The 22,132-nt window shown below is 44.5% G+C and overlaps 1 protein-coding gene across 3 annotated transcripts in view; it reads left to right on the plus strand.

Moving 5' to 3' along the window:
• MAPRE2 (microtubule associated protein RP/EB family member 2) overlaps nt 1–22,132 on the plus strand; it is a 92,242-nt gene that overhangs the window by 15,284 nt on the left and 54,826 nt on the right. For 2 of the 3 annotated variants that reach the window (XM_064170687.1, XM_064170688.1), the window contains exon 1: nt 16,529–16,765. In XM_064170687.1, coding sequence (XP_064026757.1) covers nt 16,644–16,765 — 122 coding nt within the window. In that variant the 5' untranslated portion in view covers nt 16,529–16,643. Of the gene's footprint in view, nt 1–1,273; nt 1,336–16,528; nt 16,766–22,132 lie in introns of those variants that run through there. The other variant, XM_064170686.1, reaches the window with a different exon arrangement.

Raw genomic sequence — 22,132 nt, forward strand, 5'->3', positions numbered from 1 at the left:
GGAGGGGACGAAAAAAAGGAATACATTGAAAAGCAAAGCATAAGAAGCTTGGAGAGAGTCAAAGAAATGAAACAATAACATGTTTAATAGCTAATTCCCATTCTGGTTTGGCTTTAAGGTAGCTTCAGCCTTCCAGTTTGCTAGCAGCCTTCCTAAATTCTCTGCCAGGATGAGTCATAGCTCCTGGAGCTGGGACCTAGTCCTTTAGACAAGCCATCTTTAAAGGCTTCTTTACCTCTCCCAGATGATGATGAATTGGGGTGAGAACTGTTTTGTTTTCCTCCTCTTAAAACAGGGTTTATGATAAATATAATTTTGGTTATGGGAGCTTCTTGAATCCTTCAGTCCTGATTCAATCTGAGCAACCCAGGGATCCTGTTTGGTATAGTTTCTTGCTGTTACGCAGGGATAGATGCCTTTGGAATACACCTTCCTGCTGGGCTGTCTCAGCTAGTTGACCAGGAATGCAAAATAAGCAATAACCAGAGCTCTGGTCTGACTGTAAACCATTATTTACCTGCTAGAAATGACATTTCCTGCTGACTGAGAAGGTGAAGTAAGAAACACAGGCAGGTAACCCTAGTGTGTGATTCATGGAACAAACTGAATCCCATATATGATTGCCTTGCTGATGTTTCTGTAGCCTGTAAATGTAGCACTGGAGAGAATGGATGAGGACAAATCAAGCAACTGTAGGCAGTTGCATCTAAGAACGTGGAAGGGAACAGGCCCTGATGTGGCTGCTACAAGTGGACAGCAGTGTGACTTCCAAGTGAGACACTTCAGAAGATTGGCAGTGGTTTGGAGTTGGCAAAAACATAGTCTTTCCTGGGTGTTAGTCCATGTGTTTCTCAATAGTAGGTTTTTTTCTCTCTCTGAAAAGCTGCTCAGGCAAGTGCAGCAAGATCCCAGTTGCATGACACGATGGTCATAACTGATTGCCTGTGCTCAGAGGAGGGCTGGTCAGATGAAGGAACAGCAATGTGCCTGGCAATTATGAATAAACTCTGAACGTAGCACTGCATAAGGGAGCTCATAGATTGGCTACTACATCAGGGGGACATCTGATTGTTGTGCAGATGTGTTAGACACTGAACCATTGTGAGTGCAGCTGAATCTGGGTATTGTAATGAGGGACTTCTCCTCTGGTTTCATTTTTAGCATACAGCTATTGCATCACTGCCCAATAGATCCAGACAAAGACCATTCACTGAGCCTTTCCTTTTTTTACTGTTTGCCTGTTGGACTAAAGGTTTTCATGTTTTCTTTCCAGTACCAAATTGCTGCAAGGAATAGTTCCAGCCGGCAGCCGTGGAAAGAGTTTGGATGCTCAAAGTAAGTCTCAGTTTGTATGTTTGTTACAGTGCTGAGAAAGTACCTAAGAACTTGTGTGGGATGTCTGAGAGACAGTAACTAGTGGAGTTGGGTATCAATAATAAGTCCTTTGCAACATCTTTGTGTAATTAGTAGATTCATCAAGAGTTACTCATCAAATGGAACTAGTGAAGGTCAAGCCAGATGCTGCAGGAGTTTTGGAAGTAATTTGGGTTTTTTTGATTGAAGTAAGAAGGAAGTGTTGGTAGGATGGAATAAAAGAAAAAAGTTAAAGGAAAGCTAAATGATGGTGGATGATGGTTCTCTCTTTGTGTTTGGGAGCTTTGAGAAGTTGTCCTTGCTTTTCTTTTGTTACATGGTAGTTGTTCTGTACATTATCGGGGCTGCCTTCATAATGTCAAGTGGGGAAAACAAGAGCAAACTACACAAAACATCACTGTGCAGGGCTGGTGATTAAGGCCAGAATTCGTGAGGCACTGTCCCTTTCAATCCCCAGCTATGGGAGTTGAAATCACATCCCTCCCAACCTGGGCGTTATCTTTAACTGTCTGGCCTCCGGCTTGGCAGAGGTGAAATCTGCGCAGGGAGTCACCTGCAGAGCATGGAGAGATCAGTGATACCAGGAGATGCAAGGCCCACAAGGTGGCAATGTTTGGAAAGCCTTCGGAGAGGATGAGCCTGGATCAGATCTGGGCTTCCTGCGGTTGCCGTTGCATCCTGCCCTGGTGTCTTTGCTGCTACATGTCTGCCCTTAAACACGAAACCTGCACTGTGACCAGAATGGAGCGTAAGAGAGCAAGCAATAAAGCTGCAATCTGCACAGGATCCATGCTGACAGTGCTCACCATGCCTTGCTGGATGTTATATGTACCTTTTCCCTTAGCAAGGAGCATGCTGCAGCATCCGTGGTTTGCAATACTGTGGGGTTTGTGTTCATTGTTAGTGCTGAAAATAAGTGTGGCACTGACAGTGCTAGGGCTGTGCAACAAAGAACTTCATTTCACCAACATACCTCTACATTTCTGCTGGTGCTTGGGAACCTGTTGCAGGCCAACTTAGGAGGCATTTCAGTTTGCAGTGGTGCTTTGTAGGCAGAAGAAAGGTTTGAGCTATTTTAGAGACTTGATTCACAGTGAAGCTGGGAATTTGTTCTGAGTTATTTAATGCTCTGGGAAGAAAAAGACTTAAATAAGTGTGCAGAAAGATTTCTCTAGATACATGATAGACATGAGGAATCATTTGGGGTAAGTTCCATGGGAAACACAAGAATTGTCTGTGTGCACTGGCACTGGTGCAGGTAAATATACTGTGAAATGAGGAAAGACTGACACTGGGAGAGGGAGGGTTAAACGAGGAGCCACAGAGTCCAGATTGATTCAGGTTGTGAGAAGAAGCAATTAGAAGGTATGCAGGGCTCAAGTGCTCTTGGAGATTCTCAGGAGAAGGACAGTCTATAATTTAGAGCTGAAAGAGGCTTGTGTGTCTCAAACATGAAGCAATAGCTCTGGACTCGGGAGGCATCTGAGGGCAAGAGCTAGGAAAATGCAAGCTCCTCCTGCTGAGGACACACACCTTCCCATGAAGGTGTTGCAGCAGGGCAATGCCCTGTCTTGAGCCACAGTGGGTTTCATCCATCTCTACTCCTGCACAGAGTAGGTGGCCCTGCTCAATTTAAAGCTTCATCACTGTGCTTACAGTGGTGTTGTCAGAAGTACTTTGCAATAACGGGAAAACTAAAGAACACTCAGAGCTCCGAGATCATGTGCAGCCACCAAACAGACATTCGTAAAAGCAGGCTACAGCCTACCTGTCTAACAAACTTCTCTGACACCGGCAGAGTTCCTGCAGTGAGCAACTCTCTCCCTGAAGCCACAGCTTTCCAGTGCATTCCCTGAATTCCTGCTGTGTACTATTTCCTCTCTGAATCCCTTAGTCCTTGTGGCCCATTATATGTCACAATCAAGATCTAGCTATCAGCCTTCTAATACCAGAGATTCGTTTTATTGCTAAAGAATTAGCTAAGCTATTAGAACTGCAAAAGCCCAATCCATCTAGCATGCTATTATAAACTAGCCTTTGCTCAGGAAACTGACAAGGGTTTCAGTGCTTTTTGCTGACAAATGAGTGTATTTCTTCGTGGGGTTAAGTTGCATGGCTAACAACATGAGGTATGGATGTTGGAACATCCAAGGAATTTTGCAGTTCTCACATCAGGCGCGCTCATGTGCAAGATGCAGATAAGGGAGCTTTTGGCAGTTGCAGTTACTTGTTTGATGTATTGCCACTAAAACATTTACAATCTACCCTAACACTGGAAAGCAAGCCTGGCTTCTGCTGGAGCATTAGCTCAGGAGTTACCTGCTGTATTTCAGCAGTTTTGGGATAGGGAAAGAGAAATCAAGTATATTACTTTATACACAAGTATATACATATTTTTATGCCTGCATGAACTATTAACTCAGGGAAGGGCTGGACTTAAAGAGCTGGACAAGCTGTACTCTTCCCTGCACAGAAACAAATGTTCTCTGGTCATTCATGATAAAGGTCCATGCAGTTACTTAAGGTAAACTGAAGAAGCATTTCCTTTCACTTCTTTTTCTCTGCCTCCCAGCACCAGCACTGGCACAGAATTAAATACTTATAGATATGTGCACTTTGTTTCTTATTGGGTTCCCCATTGCTTGTTTCACCAAACTGTTTCCCTTACTGTCCACCCAAGACCTGACATCCCTAAGGGCCATTTAGTACCTTCAACCAAATGACTTAAATGTGAATTAGGTGAGCTTCTGGGCTGAGCGGGCTGCTTTGAAGACATTTTTATTCCATGGAAGCAACAGAAGGACCCCTGAAACATAGCAGAGCACATTTATTTAGGAGTCAGTCCTACACAGAACACAGCTGCTTTAGATCTGATTTTGGTCCACCATGAGAACACTGGAGACTTAAATCCTAAACCTGAGAGCAAAGTTAGCTGAAGTGGAATGTTTGTTTATGGCTGTGTGCTCCACAATCCCATTCCCTTCTTAACTTAGAAATTGGGTAGCTTGGACAGCCTTTTATGGTGCTGTCTGAAAATATTCTGAACTTTGGGGTGATATTTATTTGTTCAGTGCCCAGTGTCAAAAACTATCCCACAGGAGCTCAGTGAAGAGGCTGACTCATCAGAAACCTAACTTTGCTTTGCAGGAAGATAACGTGTGGTTTTGTTCAGAGTTACTAATGAGATCCTTTCCAACGCAGAAGCTGTCAACAGCACTGAGACATTCACAGTCACAAAAACACATAGCCTTGTGGTTGGGGATTTCATTTAAATAGAAACCTCATTTCTTCTACTGTAGTGAGGAAAAGACACTGTTTTCACTAGTACTTTTTGTGTGCAAAACGTTACAGAAGCCTTTTCTTCATTTTATACACAATATGACTGTTCAGAAGTTATAAAATGTTGCTACTTGGTGCCACGACTGTATAGAATAGTACAGAAAAACAATGATACCCTTGTTTCTAGTGACCCTTTATAGCCTTCTGCCTTTTGCCTATCAATGGTGCTTCATTCAAAAGTTGGAGAATCCTTATTAAAGGATGATTCCAGTAATGAGTTGGGTTTTGCTCCAACAGCAGCAGAAAAAAAACCCAAACCAACAACCATAATAATTATTTTAAGGTCCTTTAAAAAATAACACAATTAATCCTTGTCAGATATATCAAGTATTTTTATAACAACTGAGTCCACTGTGTCATTTCTCAAAGCATTTTTTAGATTTTATATACATAATCTTGCAAATGTGCCCAGGATCTTCCCTGATTCTGTTCAGAGAGACCAAATCTGCCGTCAGACTGGAAAACAGAGGGTGTTTTGCTGCTGCTGCTGTGTGCGTGCTAGGCTGTTTGCAGCACTGACTGTGAGCATTTGCTGTTCACTTGATTGTCCAGAAGGTGCTAACAGCAAAGTGATCAAATAACCCTAGACTTTGGAAAGGCAAGGCAAAGACAAAAGAGAAGGGAAGGCATTTAAATGAAAGATTGTAAGACAGGCAGAGAAGATTAGGCTGGCACAGCGATGACTGCATACAGTGGTGACCCCTAACTGCTGATGAGAAATATGACAAAGAACAGAGCTGAAATTAAGGCAGATGAGGTGTGTGGAGCCTGGAGTGCCATGACTCTGTTCCCATCTGTACCACCTTTTCCATGAAGTACACCTGTTCTGTCCTCTGGTGTGGTAGGTGCCATGTAGCTTAGCTGTCCTTCTCTTTAGCTGCTGCTAAAGTAGACACCTGCATATGAGGTTCTAGGATGCTCAGGTATGATGCCTGTAGCAGTAAAATCCAGTGGGTGGACAGGCTCCCAGAGGCAAAGAGTTAAAAAATGGTTGAAAGGGCTTATTCAAAGATTGCACTGGTTTAAGCAGGGGGGTTTGGGGGTGTTTTGGTTGTTGCTGGCTTTTCTGGTTTTAGGCTTGCTTTGGTTGTTGGTTTGCTTTCTTTGTTTTCTTAATTCAAGTATTGACATTTCCCAATGTTTATCTGCACTCTCTGGGGCTGGAAACTTTGGGGTTTTGTTAGCTGACTGTGGGGATTCTCATATGATTAAGTTGTTCCATCATCTGCAGCTCCTGGAATCACCTTTTATCCTGAGTCAGTGAAGCACTAGCCACTGGCAAGGCACAGCATGCTGGTGAGGTCAGATGCAAGCAAGCAACATGCATTTTATAAGTTGTCCTCAGAGTAAAAATGTTGCTCATAATAATGGCTCCTTCAGCCTTCTTAGGGACTTCTTTGGCCTTAGGTAGAGTGTGGAAAGGCCACTGTTGTGTGCCCTCAGTGCCCTCCTGTTACATTACAATGTAAGGTTGCAAAATTAGAGGTTTTCAGTGTCTTAAGACCTAGTAATTTGTTGTCCCTGGTACTTTTCCTCTGTTGTTAATTCAGCTTGCACATGTTGTAATCATCTGTATCACCTTGTCTGTTTGCTCCTACTCGAGCCCAGAGCAGGCTGGTGGGAGGCACCTACAGATGGGCATTCAATGGCAGCTGACTTGAGCTTTGAGAGCCTCAGCTGGAGGTTTGTCACCAAAGTGTGCAGAGCTATAGGTCTGGCTAAAAATCCAGAGTGGTTAGATAAACTAGGTACACATCCTGGCTGCTGTTTTGTGCAGGTAGGGCCAGTTTTGTGAATGGCTGATCCTCACAGAAGGAAGCTGGCATTGCCTCCACACTGAGATTTACGCAGTGGCTTCCAGTAGAGCTTCATCTTCTTACACGAGGCCTGGATTTGGCTCACCACTAATACCTGAGCAGGCTGCATGGGATAAATGCCCTCTGAACAGCAGGGTAGGAAGCACCCCTACGTTAAATTGTAGGTTGTAAAAAGAATACCTAGGTCTCTTCTTCTGTCTGTCTAAGACAACAATCTAGATTCAGCTCAAGTATTTTGAGTCTTGGTCTGATTTCATAACTGGGAACTTTTTTGTCTAGCATAAGAGGCTTCGTGTAATCACTCTTCTAAATCTACAGCTTATGTTTGACAAGTGGGTCAGTGGTTAATGGAGGCAAGCAAATCCAGCTGTTTATCTTTTCAGTCAGATCATGCACTTTCTGTAGGCTTTTGTCTGCTGGGAATGGAGATGTGTATGTTTTTAATGGCCCTCCCTCTAGTTTGGAGTAGGGGTGTGAGCTTTTTATTACATTTTGTCTGTTCCCTACATCTAAGTCACAGTAATTCTTCAGCCACAAATTTACGGCAGCAGTTGTGGTACTATTTATTGGATTGCTAGGTGTGACTTTTAAAAAGTTGCTAATTGGATTTTATAAGGAAAATCTGCCATTCTACATGCTTGCAGGTTTCCTTGCTTCCTCATTTCTCCTTCCCAAGCCTCAGTGTTTGTGCTGCTGTTAGCAGATTCACCTTCCACTAAAGCAGGCCAGAAGTAGCTTTCTCCCAACAAGCTTAGCATTGTATGAGCCATGCAAGGACACTTTTTGGCTAACTTGACATTTCAAGTTTCAGGAAGTGCTTGGTAAGCTTTCTGTAGGGTGCTAGTGTCTAAATAAAGCACTTGCAGCGCTAGGTTAATAAAGTATTTGTGGAAACTTGGTCTAACACTTGGTCAAGTTCCAAAAGTCCTCTTAAAGAATGTCAGTGAGAAAAGTTTCCTAGAACCTTTAATATTGTCATTATTTAATTCAGAGTACTGATATCCATGTAATGTGGTTAAAGCTCTCTGGGGAAACAATTTTCCCTCTTCATTTGAAGGCTATTTTAGTAGTAAAGACCTAGGATAAACACTAAGATCATAACGAACGTTGACTTGCCATTGGAAAAGGTGTTTCATCAATAAATGAGGAAACCAACTCCTGAAGATCACTAAGTATTGTGAGAAGTAGCAATTAAAACTTGCTTAAAAGAACAGTTTCTTGCTCCCAAATGCTCTAATGTTTGCAAACAGCAGCTCTTACTTAGAAGTGTGGCAGGTCTAAATACTCCACAGCAAATTAAAAAGCAAAAAACAAAGAAGACCAGAAAGTAAAGATCAGAGGGCCTCACATTTGGCTTGTGAGGAGCCTGACACAACCAAGGCAAATCTGTTTAAGACAAATTTCTGTTTAAAAAGAAGTAAATAGTTTTCTGTGTAGTGCCTACGTTTCCTCTAGGCCAGAGAAGAAGCACTCCTTGATTACTCTCTGAGCTAGTAATGACAAGCAAATCCTTGCAACCTAGTTTTTGAGGGATGCTGAGGTGCCTCGGGGATTTCAGGTCTGTATTGCTGGCAACAGCATCACATGAGGTGTGCAAATTCTGGTTGTTAGGCAGCCCTTAAATACAGGTGTCACTTCTTGGGGTGGCTGCGTGTGGATGTGCATGCAGCTCAGCAGGCAAGTAGCACAGGACATTCCTCTCTGCCTGCTTGAAATGAGGCGTAATTAACTAATGACAGTATGTTAGCTGGACAATGAGTGTGCTGGGGACTTTGAGGGAAGGAAACTGATTTGACCCAGGTTCTCTGCAGGTGGCTGATAAAGGAAAGTGGAAATTGCTGAAGCCTGAAAAGGATTATGCTTGACAAAGGAAGGATGGAAAAGAATGGGCAGAAAGAACAATGAGGAAACCTCAGATGTGGAAAAAATACTGAGATGAAAGAAAGGAGAAGTTCATCTAGCTGTAGCCACAGAGAAAGAGGACAGGATTTGCTTAGCTGTAGGCCTTGACATACTGCATGTATCAAAGCACTCCATGGAAGGAAATGATGGAGACCCACCATAGTGGTGCTGAGGGTGAAGCTTACACTGAACTTGTAACAGTGTTTTGAGTAAGCTGGTCATAAGATCAGGGCCTGTCTCTGTGCTTGTAAACCGAGGAAAGTTGACTGAAACTAGTGTTGTAAAACACTCTAGGTGCCCCAGATAAAAAAGTTACCAAGAGAAGGGGCAGGCAGTGTACAAAGCAGAGCACTTTCTCTGTAGCTTCTTGGCCTTTGCTAAGATGATGGGCAGGTGAGATACCTTTGCTTTGTAAGAATGATCTGTGGCATGCTGTAAGGACCTGAGAAAACTGTATTTTGCAACAAGGCACTAGATTCTTGGAGCAGGCTTTGCAGTCACTGAAACACACACTCACTCACTACTGAATGACTTGGCAGTGTAAGTTTGATCCTGGTCAGGCATGAATATGCTCTGTATTTCTTTCACATTAGATAGAGTATGTAAAAATGTTTATGTTGGCTTTTTGCTGAGTGTGGGAGGACAGACACTTAATTAACAGTTTCCTGGGACAAAGTAACCCCTTCAGATTCTGGTTCGTAGTGATCCAGTCCTTTCCTTCAACTAGCTGAAGATCTTTTGACCCAGTAACAGACATCCAAAAACTTAACTGACTCTGCTGCAACCATTACTTTCTTTTGTCTCAGCCTTCTCCCTTCCTCTTTAGAAGTGCTGCCTCGGTCGGGTTGGAAATATTGATAAATGTAATGCTCCTTGTGATGGGTTACAAACCTTGTGCAAGCTTCATGTGTTCAGTATCTGTGATGCTGATATTAGACATGGTGCAGCACCATATGCTGAACAGATTTTAGCCAATAACCATCCCAAAGCATTTCAACTTCTCCTGGTGTCATATGCAGGTATCCAATAATCACGTGGAGCATCGAGTTACTTGGATAATGTGCAAATAAAATGGCTATAAGCTTCATGCTGCTTCTACAACAGGAAAAGAGAATCATTGATCTGTTACTCTCTTCTCGAATTCTTACTAGGCAATATCAATGCTAAACCAAGCTTTAAGTAGAGTAATAAGTTATATTGAAAGGTAGCTCTTCAGTGTGGGGCACAGACATGGCAGATTTTCACCTTACACATATCTGGCCTTGACAAATGGTATTGCAAAGCTTCGCCTTGGTCCTCCCACACACCCCAGTGTTGCTTATATGAAATATATGAATAGACAGAAATGACTATGGCTGATATTTTCAGTGTAGAACAGTAAGGAGTATCAGGGGTAGATTTTTCCACCCCTGACAGATTTTGTCATCTGTGTTTTTTCTGGATGAGCTTCTTTAACTCCAAGAAATCCCAAGGTTCCTCAACATCTGACAATATGTAAAGAAATGCTAGCCTTCTACCCTCTCACATTTCCAACCCCTTCCAGGCCTTTACTATTTATAACTTGTTTTGTTGGTTTTGTTTAGAATATGAATGTCTGAAGCTTTGACTTTTTCCAATGGCAACAATCATAAACTGTACTGTACAGAAACTTGAAAATCTCAGATCCTTCTCTTCTAGGAGACTAATCTCACTTCCAAGTCTACTAATTCTCTGAAAGACTCTAGGAACCAGATTACTGACCAGTTGGAAAGTTTTTATTTTGGCTTTTCTTAGTCTTTGCAAGCAGAACTCTGCCAAAGTCACACTAAAGAACTAAACTCTTCAGTGCAAATGGAAGTGGCAGTGGCAAACCTAGAACAGCTCCAGCTAAGTAATTGCATGCAAATGTGTGTGAATGAGCCACGAGTCAGCCTCCAGCCTGAGCTCATTTCAGTGGGTATTAAAGGCAGAGTGAGACAGAGGAGTCATTACTCCAAGCATTTATTGATCACAGCCTCAGTTTACAGGCTTTCAGATGAAAGCAGCTGCCCAAGGTGTGCCTGAAGCTCTGCTGTAGCCCAGTGGAGATCACTAAACAAATGTGACAGACACTAAGGAATTCAGCATTTTGGTTTGGTCTGGAGTTAATGGAAGGAAAAATTTCTTCTTCGGAACCATCCTTCACTAAGTGTTTCCTGCTCTCATTGAAGCTTTGTTATGGAGGAAGCGTAGAGAAAGATGTTTGGGGTATTCGGTGTGAACTTGTGTTTTAAGTAGAGAATCCTTTGATGTATGCTGAGGACTGCTTCTTTCCATGTAGGAATTTGTTGGGTATTTTTTCCTTAGAAGCAGCTGGATTTAGCTAAACCCTGAAAGGATTTGATTTAATAAATGTCCACTAAACCTATTTATTAATTTGAATTGAACAATTAACACTAAGTGTATGACTAGTCTTGAAATAGTTTTTCTAGTCAAGGTTTTCTGAAATCCTGTTTCTGTGAACAAAAAAAACAACCCAACTCCTGGTTTTGTAGACAGTGCTTGAGTCTTGAAATATTCCTCTGATTTCTATTTGATTTCTACAGTAACTATAAAAGTATTCCCCACAAGCTCTGGCTCTTCAAGACCCCTCTCTAGTAAGAAATTAGTACACTAATGGCCAGATTGGATTTGTTGCTTATTGGGCTAAGTTTTCAAGAATGCTTAGTTGACAGAGGCTCTAGGTTTTATTTTACTCTTCCTCACAGGCACAGAACACTTCTTAAAATATTAAATGTGACCTCTGAAATATAAATATGTCTGCCTATTTAAAAATAGATTTGAATTACCTCATAGGGATGTGGTCCATGCACATTGTGTAACTGGGACAGCCCCCTCTTTCTTTCTCTTTATCTGTCTCTCTCCAGGGAAGGCAAATAATCAAGACTTTGCTTAAAGTGGCAACACCAGAATCCCCAAGGGTGGGAAGCTCATTCTTTATCTACAGGATGTCTGGAGTGATAAGTAGCTGTTTTATTAAAACTCATGCAGTGTTTCTTTGTCCTGACAGAATTATCATTTGCTCTTTGGTATGGGGAGTTTTAAATGCAATGCGTCCTGAAATTTAAGGCATAGAAGGAGGTAGGAGGATAGAGGTGGGAGGGTTTATGCAATGCTGTGTAAACACAGTCCATAAAGTTATCATTTTGAATTTTCAATTGAAGTGATTTTACACCACAGTGAGAGCTTTCCTTTGGGCTGGTCAGTGCAGCTAACAGTGTGTCAGTGAAACGGGAAATGTGAGTTCTACTGCATAGACCAGGCCAGCTTGAAACTTATTACAAACCACATCATATCTGACATGTTCACTGGGTTAATAACATTGCTTGCTGCTGCTAATTCCCTTATGGACATTTCTGTGCACCATGCTATCATTACAGGTTAGAACTGTGCACTAATTTAGGCTGGCCCAAGCCAGTGCTCCCTAATAGACATGTGGCTACAGACACCTCCTTTGTACTTGCCATAAGTGTTATGCAAACTGAGATCGTCCATGTCTTCTGTTCTTAATTGAATAAATGATACTTTTATTCCTTGTATGTGCTATCAGAAATTAGGCTGATTCTGATTCAGTCCAATTAAGTGTCCTTATGGCTATATCCATTCTACTGACCCATGCTAGCAACAACGTGTATCTATACACCTTAGTAAATGGACGCTTCCTTGAAGAAGCAAGGTGTGTTCAAAACTTAATAGAATAGCTCTTCCCAAGCTTTGCTCTTGATTTGCTGTATTCACTCACTTGGAAATCTAAACGCTGTTGGCCAACTCCTTGAGGTAGGATCTGGTTTTGCACAAATTTCTGATGCACACACCTGAGTGGTAGAAATAACTTTGACCTTGCTCTCTGGCTTGTAAAGCTATTGCTTTGCAGAATTCTGTTAATCTTCATCCTGATAAATCAAGACTGAACATAGTTAAATAAGAAAAGCAAACTATATTGATCAGGACTGCTGCTTTACAAAAGCTGTTGCTAGCCTCTGCTTGCCTGAAATCTGTTTTTTCATTCCCTTTCCCAGTAGAAAAACTGCACTTGTGACAGGAGTGGTCATGAAACTCCTCTGAAAAGTACATGGGCCACAGCAACTGTTTGCATGGTATTTGCTACAGTTTGAAGTTGCAGCTGAGATGTATTCTGCGAGCAGCATAAAGAATCTCTCACTGCATTCTTTAAGCACCTGAGCAGAGATGTCAGAGATGAGGGATGTCCATTGGTCACTGTAGGGTTAAATGTGTTTTTCTTGACCTCACCTCTTACTCCTCCCTAAAGTTATCCAAGCAGTGGGGAATTTATGCAGTCATTAATTGTATTTATACTTTGGCTGTGTTACGTACAAGCAGTTTTAGAGAGATTTGAGGGTTTTATTGTTTTGATAAATGCCAGCAGAAGTCTCTATTGTGACCATGGCCTGTGCTTGCAGAGGCTGTGCATTGGGCCCTCTTTCCGAGTGCCAAAACACTCATAATTTATTTCCATGTGAGCTGTGTAGTTCAAAATTCTGGCTTGAGCATGCCTGAGGTCTTTCTACCACTGCATTTTGGGCTTTTAGGGGATTTCACTCTGAGGCACTGTAAATTATGCTGCGTGGCCTTTGTACTACAGTAAGGGAGGCCTAGAGCAAGCAAGGAGAGAGGAACTGGGCACAAAAGCTCTGAGGAGGAAGGAGCAACAGTATTTTGAAGAATGATATTTAGCCCTGTTGCAGTGCTCCCCAGTCTTCTCTCCACCCCGCTCACAGAACAGAAATTAGACGGCTGGAACGCATGTGCCTCTTACACCTTTTCACCTTCATGTTCCTCTGTCACCCTCACCACTCCTGGGATTTGCTGTGCTCTCTGAGAGAACAGAGTGATCACCTTAAGGGCAAAGTCAGGCTAAAATGGCACAGGAGCAGGTTGCTCTGAGAGGATGCCATGTCTCTATCCTTGGAGATTTTCAAGATTTGGGTAGACTGTAATTGTGCTGCCAAACACAATCTCATCTTGTATTGATGACAATCCTGCAGGACTGGGAGACTGGAGTGCATGACCTCCATAGGTCCCTTCAGCCACTGCTTCTGTGGTTCTCAGCACTTGAAGGTCTATTACATCAGGTTTTGTAATTCCACCCTTCGGCATTATTTGCCTTCCTGTCTCTCTGCTTTGCTTAGTCTGCATATCACTTGTGAGTAATAGATTTAGGTACTGTCATCACACTGTAGGTGTTGGATTTTTTTTATCAACACCATGCTGACCTTTTACTCTTGGAGCTGCCTCTCTGTGTCTATGCCTCCTACATGTAAAAGAGATAAAGGCAGTACAGATGCACAGGCACCTAGTAAGAGCAACAGCTGCTTTTTTGTCCTGTGTTACTGGATCTGCTTCTGAGACCTCTTTTCTTGCAATGATGAAAGTGGGAAGGTGGTACTGGTGGCTCCCTACATATAAGGAAAAGGGTTGTGTTTGCAGGCCACAGTGCTCAGAAACAGAGATGTAAGTGGAGGGAGTGCTGTGTATACAGAACCCCCACTGTGCCCCCCAGCTGTGCTGGATCACGCAGGGAAGCATTGTGCTTTCTGAAAACCAGCACCAAGTGGCTTTTGCTGAGGCCTGGCTCAGCCTCTGCAAAGGTGAAGTGCTGCACTGACACACTGCACGTGTTGTCTGACCCTGGATCCTAATGCAAGGAGGGGTCTGAAGCAAGGTTGCCGTGCTGTCCTCACCTGCACTTCTCTCCTGTAGCCTCATCAGCACATGTTTAAACAGTTCTGGAGACTTCAGTAAAGAAGCTTCTGTTCTTTGCCACTAGTGAAGAAATACAAACATTTTAACAAGCTGGGGCAGCAGAGTGTTGTACTGCTCACTGCTTAGGAGAGCAGGTAGGGTTGTGTCTGGCAGCTAGCAACCTTCCACAGAAGATCTCAGCATGTAGTATTTCTGGCTCCCCCATGCTACCGAGTGGCCTTTAAAGCAGAATTTGTTTTGTTGCTTGTTTTGAAAAAGACTCAAAGGCAACTTTCTCCAGTGGGTTTACTGTTGCCAAATGAATGGAACATTTTTCAGTGAAGTATGTCAATAACAAATGTTTCATAGGTTGGTTACTGAAAGCAAAATTTGAGTATATCTGAAAACCTGGCAGAAAGAATAAATAAAACCTCTGGACAAAACCTCCTATCCTGATGTCCAGAGGGCCATGGCAAGTTGGTAGAGATTGCTCTCTGTGTGTTAATGTATACACCTAATTTAAATCCAAGGAGTTTCCCAGTGGTCCTGGTGCTGTGCTGTTGGTGTTTAGTTGTTGATTGCACTCGCCTTGCAACCTCTTTGTGAATCTAAAGTCTGTATCTAGGAGTACACAACCTTCAGCAAAATTTCATTTCAGAAGAGTTAAACTGTAAAATCACTTTTTTAGTGCCACAGAAACGTGAGATATGAAGCTGATCAAATTCATACTTCAGCACTGTTGAGTTCTGTTAAAATACCAGCATGTGCCTCTGAGAACATAGTGATACTGATATTGCTTCCCTTTGACTTGTCACCTTGAAACTCCTTTTAAAAGACAGTTGGATTTTGGGGTGTGGTGGTGGTTGTTTGGGTTTGGGTTTTGGGTTATTTTAAGATGTTGGTAGACCTGCCCCAATATTTTTTTTGCTCCTTTGCATCTAACAGCCTTGAGGTCATACAGAGCTGCTTGGAGGCTGTGCCCACAATCACACTTTGCTGGATTCTGTTGAGCTAAAACAATTTGTAAACAGATGGATAGTTTTGATTTTGTAATGTGGTAACTGTGAGCTTGGATGCAGTGTTGGGACGTGAGGGGTAGGCTTCACCACAGTGATGTTTGGATCTGCTTCTGAGAATGATCTGTGGTTCGCACCAAAACTTTGAAGGACATTGCAAGGGAAGATGGGCAGAAATCAGACATGCAGAGGGAAACAAACTGTGGGGCTGGGCATAAAAATCCCTTTTGAATGAAGAGGAGGAAGGGATGAAGAGTTGTGTGACTGATGGCGTTAACAGCTAGCAGTGGCAGCAGTCCAGTACCGCTAGCCTGGCAGGTTCCCTTCTTGTTTCTGACCCAAGCAAGACTTCAAACGATGTGCTGTCAGATGGTTCCTCTGTGTAAGCCAGAGAGCAGGAGAAAGCTGGAAATGTGCAATGCATCTTGCCAGGTGTTTTGCTGTGCTTTCCAATGAAGCCATAAGCACAGGGATACACAGCTTGGTAATTTGGACGCTCTGGTGTTTGGGGCAGGAGGGGAGGATGGGCAGCGCAGCAGAAGTAGCTAAAACAGAGGCAAGATGTTAAGGAGAGCTGGGTAGTGTCCCCTTGTTGGAACTGTACGGCTGCCGTCCGGGCATTGGAACAGCAGAGAGAGAGGTGGGGGGCTCGTTCCGTGCTGAGGTCAACAGTTTGAGTTCCAGTGTTCATCGAAACGGTTTGGTCGGAAAAGACCTTTAACAGTCCATTCTCTAACTCTACCAAGTGGTGCTAAGCCCTGGTCTTCAGCACTCATCTCCGCAGACTACAAAACACCTCCAGGGCTAGGGATTCAGGCCCCAGCCGCCTAGGCAGCCTGTGCCACTGTTTCGAGAACGCTGTCAGTGAAGCAGTGATCCTGGGGGGTGGCGGGGAGATGAGGGCCATGTCGGGATGTCAGGCTCCGAGGTCTCGGTGGTTCTCGCAAAAGCAGGGCGAAACCGTGGCCGCCGTTGTCAGGGGTAGAGGAGCGTCGCGGTTCCCCGCCCCGTTCTTGAGGGGACACGGCCGTCGTTCCGTGCCACCCACGAGCGCGGGACAGGCACGGAGGCGGCGGAATAACGGTGTGGCCGCCGAGGGTCTCGGGAAGCTGCCCCGGCGCTTTGTCTGCCCGCTGCGCGCAGCATCGCCTCACTGTTCGGGCCTTCCCCGCCAGCTCCGCCACCGCTGGGGAACGGCGGGTCCGCACCGCACACACCGCGGGCGAGTGCCCCTTTGTGTGGGGGAGCGGTCCCGCCGCGGCCTTCCCCGCCCCGCTCCCCTCCCCGGGCGCAGCAGGGCGGCCTCGGCGCCGGCCGGTTGCCATGGCGAGGGGCCGTCACGTGGGGCGGCGGCGGGGCTGACGTGCGCGGCGGGGCGGAGCGGCGCGGAGCGGGCGGGTGGCGAGAGTCCGGCTGCTGCCGCCACCTTCCGCACACCAGCAGCGCGGGGCTCTGCGGAGCCGCGGGAGCGCCAATGCCCGGACCGACCCAAGCCCTGTCCCCAAATGGCGAGAACAATAACGACATCATTCAGGATAACGGGACGACCATCATCCCCTTCAGGAAGCACACGGTGCGGGGGGAGCGCTCCTACAGGTACTGCGGCGGCGGCGAGCGGGGCGGCGGCGGCGGGCGGGGAAGGAGGGAAGGGGGGGGCTGCAGCGCAGGGGGCGGTTGCATAAGGCGGGCAGGCTGCAGCCCCCCCGCGCTCCCCTACCCCGGACCCGGCAGAGCGGGCGGACCGGAGCTGCGGCGGCGCTGGCATTGTCCGGCTGGAAAGCATTTGATGAAGAGGCGGGATGTCTGCGGGGTCTGGCCGCGCCCGGGCGAAGAAAGGCGGCTTATAATAATAATTTTAAAATTCAGTGGAGATAAAGAGGGGGAAAGGGAATAAATAAGACAGGGAAGGCAGAACCCTGCACCGGCAGCCAGCTCCCGGTGGGAAGAGCCGCAGCACCTCGCTGCGGATCTGGGAGGCGGCGCCGTGCGGGAGGCGGCGGCCGGGGATGGCGGGGCGCGGGCAGTAACGATACCCGTCCCGGGCATCGTTACCGCCCTGTGGGGCGGCCGGGGATGCCCCTTTTCCCAGCGCCTCAATCCGAGGGTGACAGCCACCCCCAGTTCTTCGGGGCGGGGGAGACACACCCCCACGCATCCACCGGTGCTTGGGCAGACGGAGGGGCGGCTCGTCCACCCCTCCACCCACCGGCCGCGGCGGCCGCAGCCAGACCCATTTTGTATTTATTTGACGTTTTTTCGTGGTTTTTTTTTTGTTGTTTTTTTTTAGGGGGGCAGGTCCTTTGTCGCAGTTGTAGGCATTTTTGATGTCTCGTTTGGCATGCGCTGCTGGCAGTGCTGCTGCATTAACATCTCCGACAATGTGCTCCGGCAGATAAGCTCATTAAAATTGTTTGCATTGTTTGATAAGGGTCGCGGCGCAGCCCGGAACGCAACTGGTTTGATGTGCTGCTTGCTGCCGGCTGGAAGGGAGATAAAATGCGGGCAGGGGCTCCCCTTACGTTACCGTACAGCTCTGTTCAGTGCCGCCGGGATGACAGCGAGCGGTGCCTCTGCAGAGAACACGCCCCTCAGAGCTGGCTTCCCAACAGCAGGAAATGATGCTGCTTTCAAAGAGCTGCCCAAAGTGGCGAGTTGTACGCTCGATTAGATGAAAACAAATGTGGATGGCTTGGCTTGTTTGTCTGAAGAAAATCGCAGTATCTTATTTTTCTTCTGATGAGGAGTAACAGAGCTGCTACTGGCAGAGCTGACCACTGCTAACCTGAACAGTGAACCTCATTTTTGATCACACACACTGAAGCGTGATTCTGAAGTGCGTTGGAGACCCAAGTGTGTGGTTTATTGAAAACCAACAAAATGTAGGGGGTCCCTCTCTCTGAATCTGTTGATACTTTGCATAACGAAGCCCCGATGCACACCACTTACATAGGGTAGCAGAATTGCATTTGTAAAGACCTGCTTCTACTTGCAGAAAGATTGGAGCTTTTACTTCCCATATCTGAATTTCAGCTGAGCAGTGTGAGATTCTGCACTAGAGGAAAGCTTTATTTCCATCATACACTTCAGCATAAAAATGAAATAGATTTCAAATTAATTACCATGCATCCACCTTTAATTATTCTGACATGTCATAGGTGCAGCTGATTGCTTTCTCACTGCTTTCCTTAGGAACCGTTCTTTTGAAGACCACTGTTGAATGAGGTTCTCTGTTATCCTTTTGCTATAGGTTTGTGTATTATTTTCTGCAGCCATCAACAAGTCAGTGTTGTCCTTCTGCCTGTCGTGTCATACACTGAACTATGTCTAGAAAAGATATTTTGTGAGACTGCTGTGTTAAGCATGTGATGACAGAAATAATTAAATCACTTGTCCAGTTTTCCAGAAACTGTGAAGTTATTCTGCATCTGAATAGCTTTCCATTCAGAGCATTCCTTGCTCTTGCAGAGCTTCGTGTCCATATCTGCAAAATAAAGCCACGCAGAACTACTGATGCTAATGTGGCATGTTATTTTAGGGCAGTAAATAAATAATCCAGTATGTTTCATAAATCTTCTATGTGTAGACAAGCAGTTCCACTGGGAAGCCCTGTTTAGGTTCTTTTTGCTTTGTGGAAACCTAATCTGTTCTACAGTCATAGCACTTCTATCTGTGATTTCGCCCCTTCTTTGAAGAAGAGAATGAGAATTTGTTCTCATCTATACCTCTAAGGTACTTTATGAAGTAAATGCCAACCATAACAAAACAAACCTTAAAGACAATATGTGAAAAGCCTGCTGACATTTCTCCTTGATACTGGGAAAGAATGAGCTTTTAAGTTCCATGAAATCCTTTAATGTCTGGACTGGTTTGGTCCTTGCTGAGTTGGAACTGCAGCAGCTGGTCAGTATTGTGCCTATTGCCATGCTGGACTGTTGGTGCCACAATGACTTTGAATCAGCTTGTACATCTTTGCCATATGACATAAGTTGCTGTGCTTCAGATCATTGGGCTGGTTGCTCCCATCTGTATCTAGAAATATGGAATAAATATGTCCTTAACCCAGTCTGAAGCATGACATCAGAGCAGCAGTTGTACAGATCTAGAAGTGCACACTTTGCTCACCATACACTGCTGTGTAGTGTAGCTTTGCTCGAGTTAAACTGCATTTACTAAATGTGTAGAGGGAGGGTCAGTATTTAATTTTTTGCTCCTCCAACATCAGAAGTGCTTTCTTATTTCACTTCTTTTAGCATGCTCTGTTTCATATGTATTTTAAAACAAAAGCAGTGTCTGTGAATCAGAATAAGTTTATGTTTAGGTATTCTGAGACCTAAAAACCCAACAAAATCCCCCCCAAACAAACCAAAAAATACCTACAACTACACTGTCTCAAATACCAGCTCCTGCCAAAGATCTGATAGCCAAATCAGATTCAAAAGAAATGAAGTTTAAACTATTTTACAGACTAGGAATCTGACATGCAAGGAGTTGACCTAAGTTATCTGCTGAGTTGAAGATGCAGCAGGGAACTGACCCTGTACCACATGAGTCCCAACCATGTGCTCTGTATGCAAAGCCACAAATAGTTTTCCCAAGTCTTCCAAAGCACATATTATATTTTGCAGACTGGGACATACAGGCCTGAGGTGTTAAGTTTCTCATCCAGCCTTATATAGCTGCTAAATGGAAAGCAGGCACTTTGGCATAAATTTGAGTCACGGGAAGAGATGTAAATAACTTTCAGAGTAAGTATTTGTGTAAATAACTGTGATCAGTCTGTGTTTCCCCAGTGAAATGCTGTTTCATGCACTCCAGATCAGGAGACTGACTTTAGAGTTAGATTGGAACTGAGGTGTCGTTTCATTGCCCCAAAATAGCTTTGAGCTCGCTTCTGAGAATGACATTAATTATAGTTTTACTTTTATGTTCAAGAAAAAAAATGGAGGGGAAAAAAAAAAGAGAAACCAAATCAACATCTGTGTGGCTATTTGCTTTAAAACAGGGCATGTCTGCAGTGTTTTTTTTGCCAGACTCCAAGCATCTTGTGTGGTTGATCAGCTCACCGTACTTTTAAAAGCTAGCTGTACAAAGAGTTTGAATATTTCCTGGTTTGAATGGCATGCCCAGCTCAAACTACTCTGGTCTGAAAGGGACAAACTGTTGCATGCTCCTTTGCAGGACACAGTGGCTAACTTTTGCTTTATCGTGGTGCTGCTAGAAAAAAAATGGTCTCTGGCTCTTCTGCACTGGCTATATTTAGTTTTGTTCTCAGAACTTTGGTGAAGAGGAGGGGAAGTTGCCTAACTTCCAGATTACTTTTCTTCAGATCACTAAGTTAAAAGAGATAAAATCAACCCACTTCTTTGCTGTCTATGCATATGTACCTTTCTAATGGTATCTGGTTTAAACGTTTGTTTTCTCTAAGTGTTGTCTTCCTTTTAGAAAGCCTTATGTAAGTTGCTGATGTGTGATAGTGCTGTGTGTATAATGAAAGCTGGATGGAAGTGGTAACTTCCGCACCCTCTGCTGAAATACACTTTGTAACACCCTGCAGTTTATGTGGCAGTCTTTTACTGCAGCGTGAGCTGGTAACTTCCATGATCAAAGCAGAGACTGGTATTTCAGTGGTTCGGTCTTTGCCTTCCCAGCTGCTGATGAATTGCCGGAGGCAGGCTGGTCCCTTGTGGCAGAGCATCCTTCCCTTGGCAGGACTGGTGCCTGCCACTGTCTCTGGTGACTCTGCCTTCCACACACGTGCAGCTTTATTCAGAGTACAAAGGGAGTCTTAATGCTTCCTCTTACTCTGGGCAGAAGGCATTTCTTGCCTTAAAATTAGATTCCATTGAATATAGTAAGCAGATAATTCCACTGAAGTAAAAAAGACCCTCTCTGTTGATAAAAATAGTGTATTAAGGCTCAAACTTGCTGAGAACTGGGAAGATGATGCAGAATAAAAGCAGGGAGTTGTCATCTCACTTCAGTACAGAGAGGCATGACTCTTTTCACCCTCTGAAACTGTAAATGCTAATCAAACCAAATGATATTAAATGTATTAGTAACTGAAACGTTACTTTCAGAGGCATTTGCTCTTGGCCTAACTGCTGCTGTTGTAGGTTGTGAGAATTCTGTCCTAGATTTCAATGGAAGTAAGGCAATATTAAATGACTGTTCAAAAAAAAAAAGGGCAGTAAAAAAAGGTCAGAAATCATATCCCATAAATTGGGCTTGAGCTTTTCTAAAAGTGGTAGCTGTGATAACCTTGTCTGTCAAGTAGCTGGACTGCAACAAGCTAGTTACTAGCCATCCAAGAGAAGCCCATCCTGATGATGTGTCAGCATGAGAGGTACCATGCAGAAAGCTTTGCCTGGTTCCTGTGAGCTTAGGTCCCCTCTATTTTCTCTTCTTTCACTTTCATAAAGCTGGCTTCCTGTTGCTGCTGGTGGTGCTGCTCCTCTTTAATCTTGTTTTCTGATTAGGGAGTACTCTGCTTAGGCAGAGCTGTTTTGGTGTCTTCTGCTGGGTAGGTTCAGCTCTCAAAGTGCAGAGTAAAACTGTATGAGGGTAACTGGGAGTCACATGAGTGTACGTACCTGTGTCAAAGGGTTATACCTGTGCCCAATACTGCATCAACAGTTTGAAGCCTAGATAATCTGTGCTGGCATTATTGGGCTACCTCTCTTGACCTACATTTAGATCTTCCTTGAAGGAAGTAGCTTCACCATGTTCTGGGAGCTGAGGGTATTTGTTAAAATTGGGGGTTAAAAAATAGTTAGCTTTATGGGAGGAGGAGGGGAAAGCTACACTCTGGGGACAAGCCAGTTTGTATCAGGAAATGAAAGTAACTTTAAGTCAGCACCATCTTCTCTGCTCCCTCCCAAGTGTTCTCGACAAAAAAGGTCTGAGTACTCCTCATTTGCACCCAGCCTCCGTGGGTTTCAGAAACATCCTGTAGGTGGGAGGCTG

The sequence above is a fragment of the Pogoniulus pusillus genome, chromosome 34 (genome assembly GCF_015220805.1).
Source record: "Pogoniulus pusillus isolate bPogPus1 chromosome 34, bPogPus1.pri, whole genome shotgun sequence".
NCBI lineage: Eukaryota > Metazoa > Chordata > Aves > Piciformes > Lybiidae > Pogoniulus > Pogoniulus pusillus.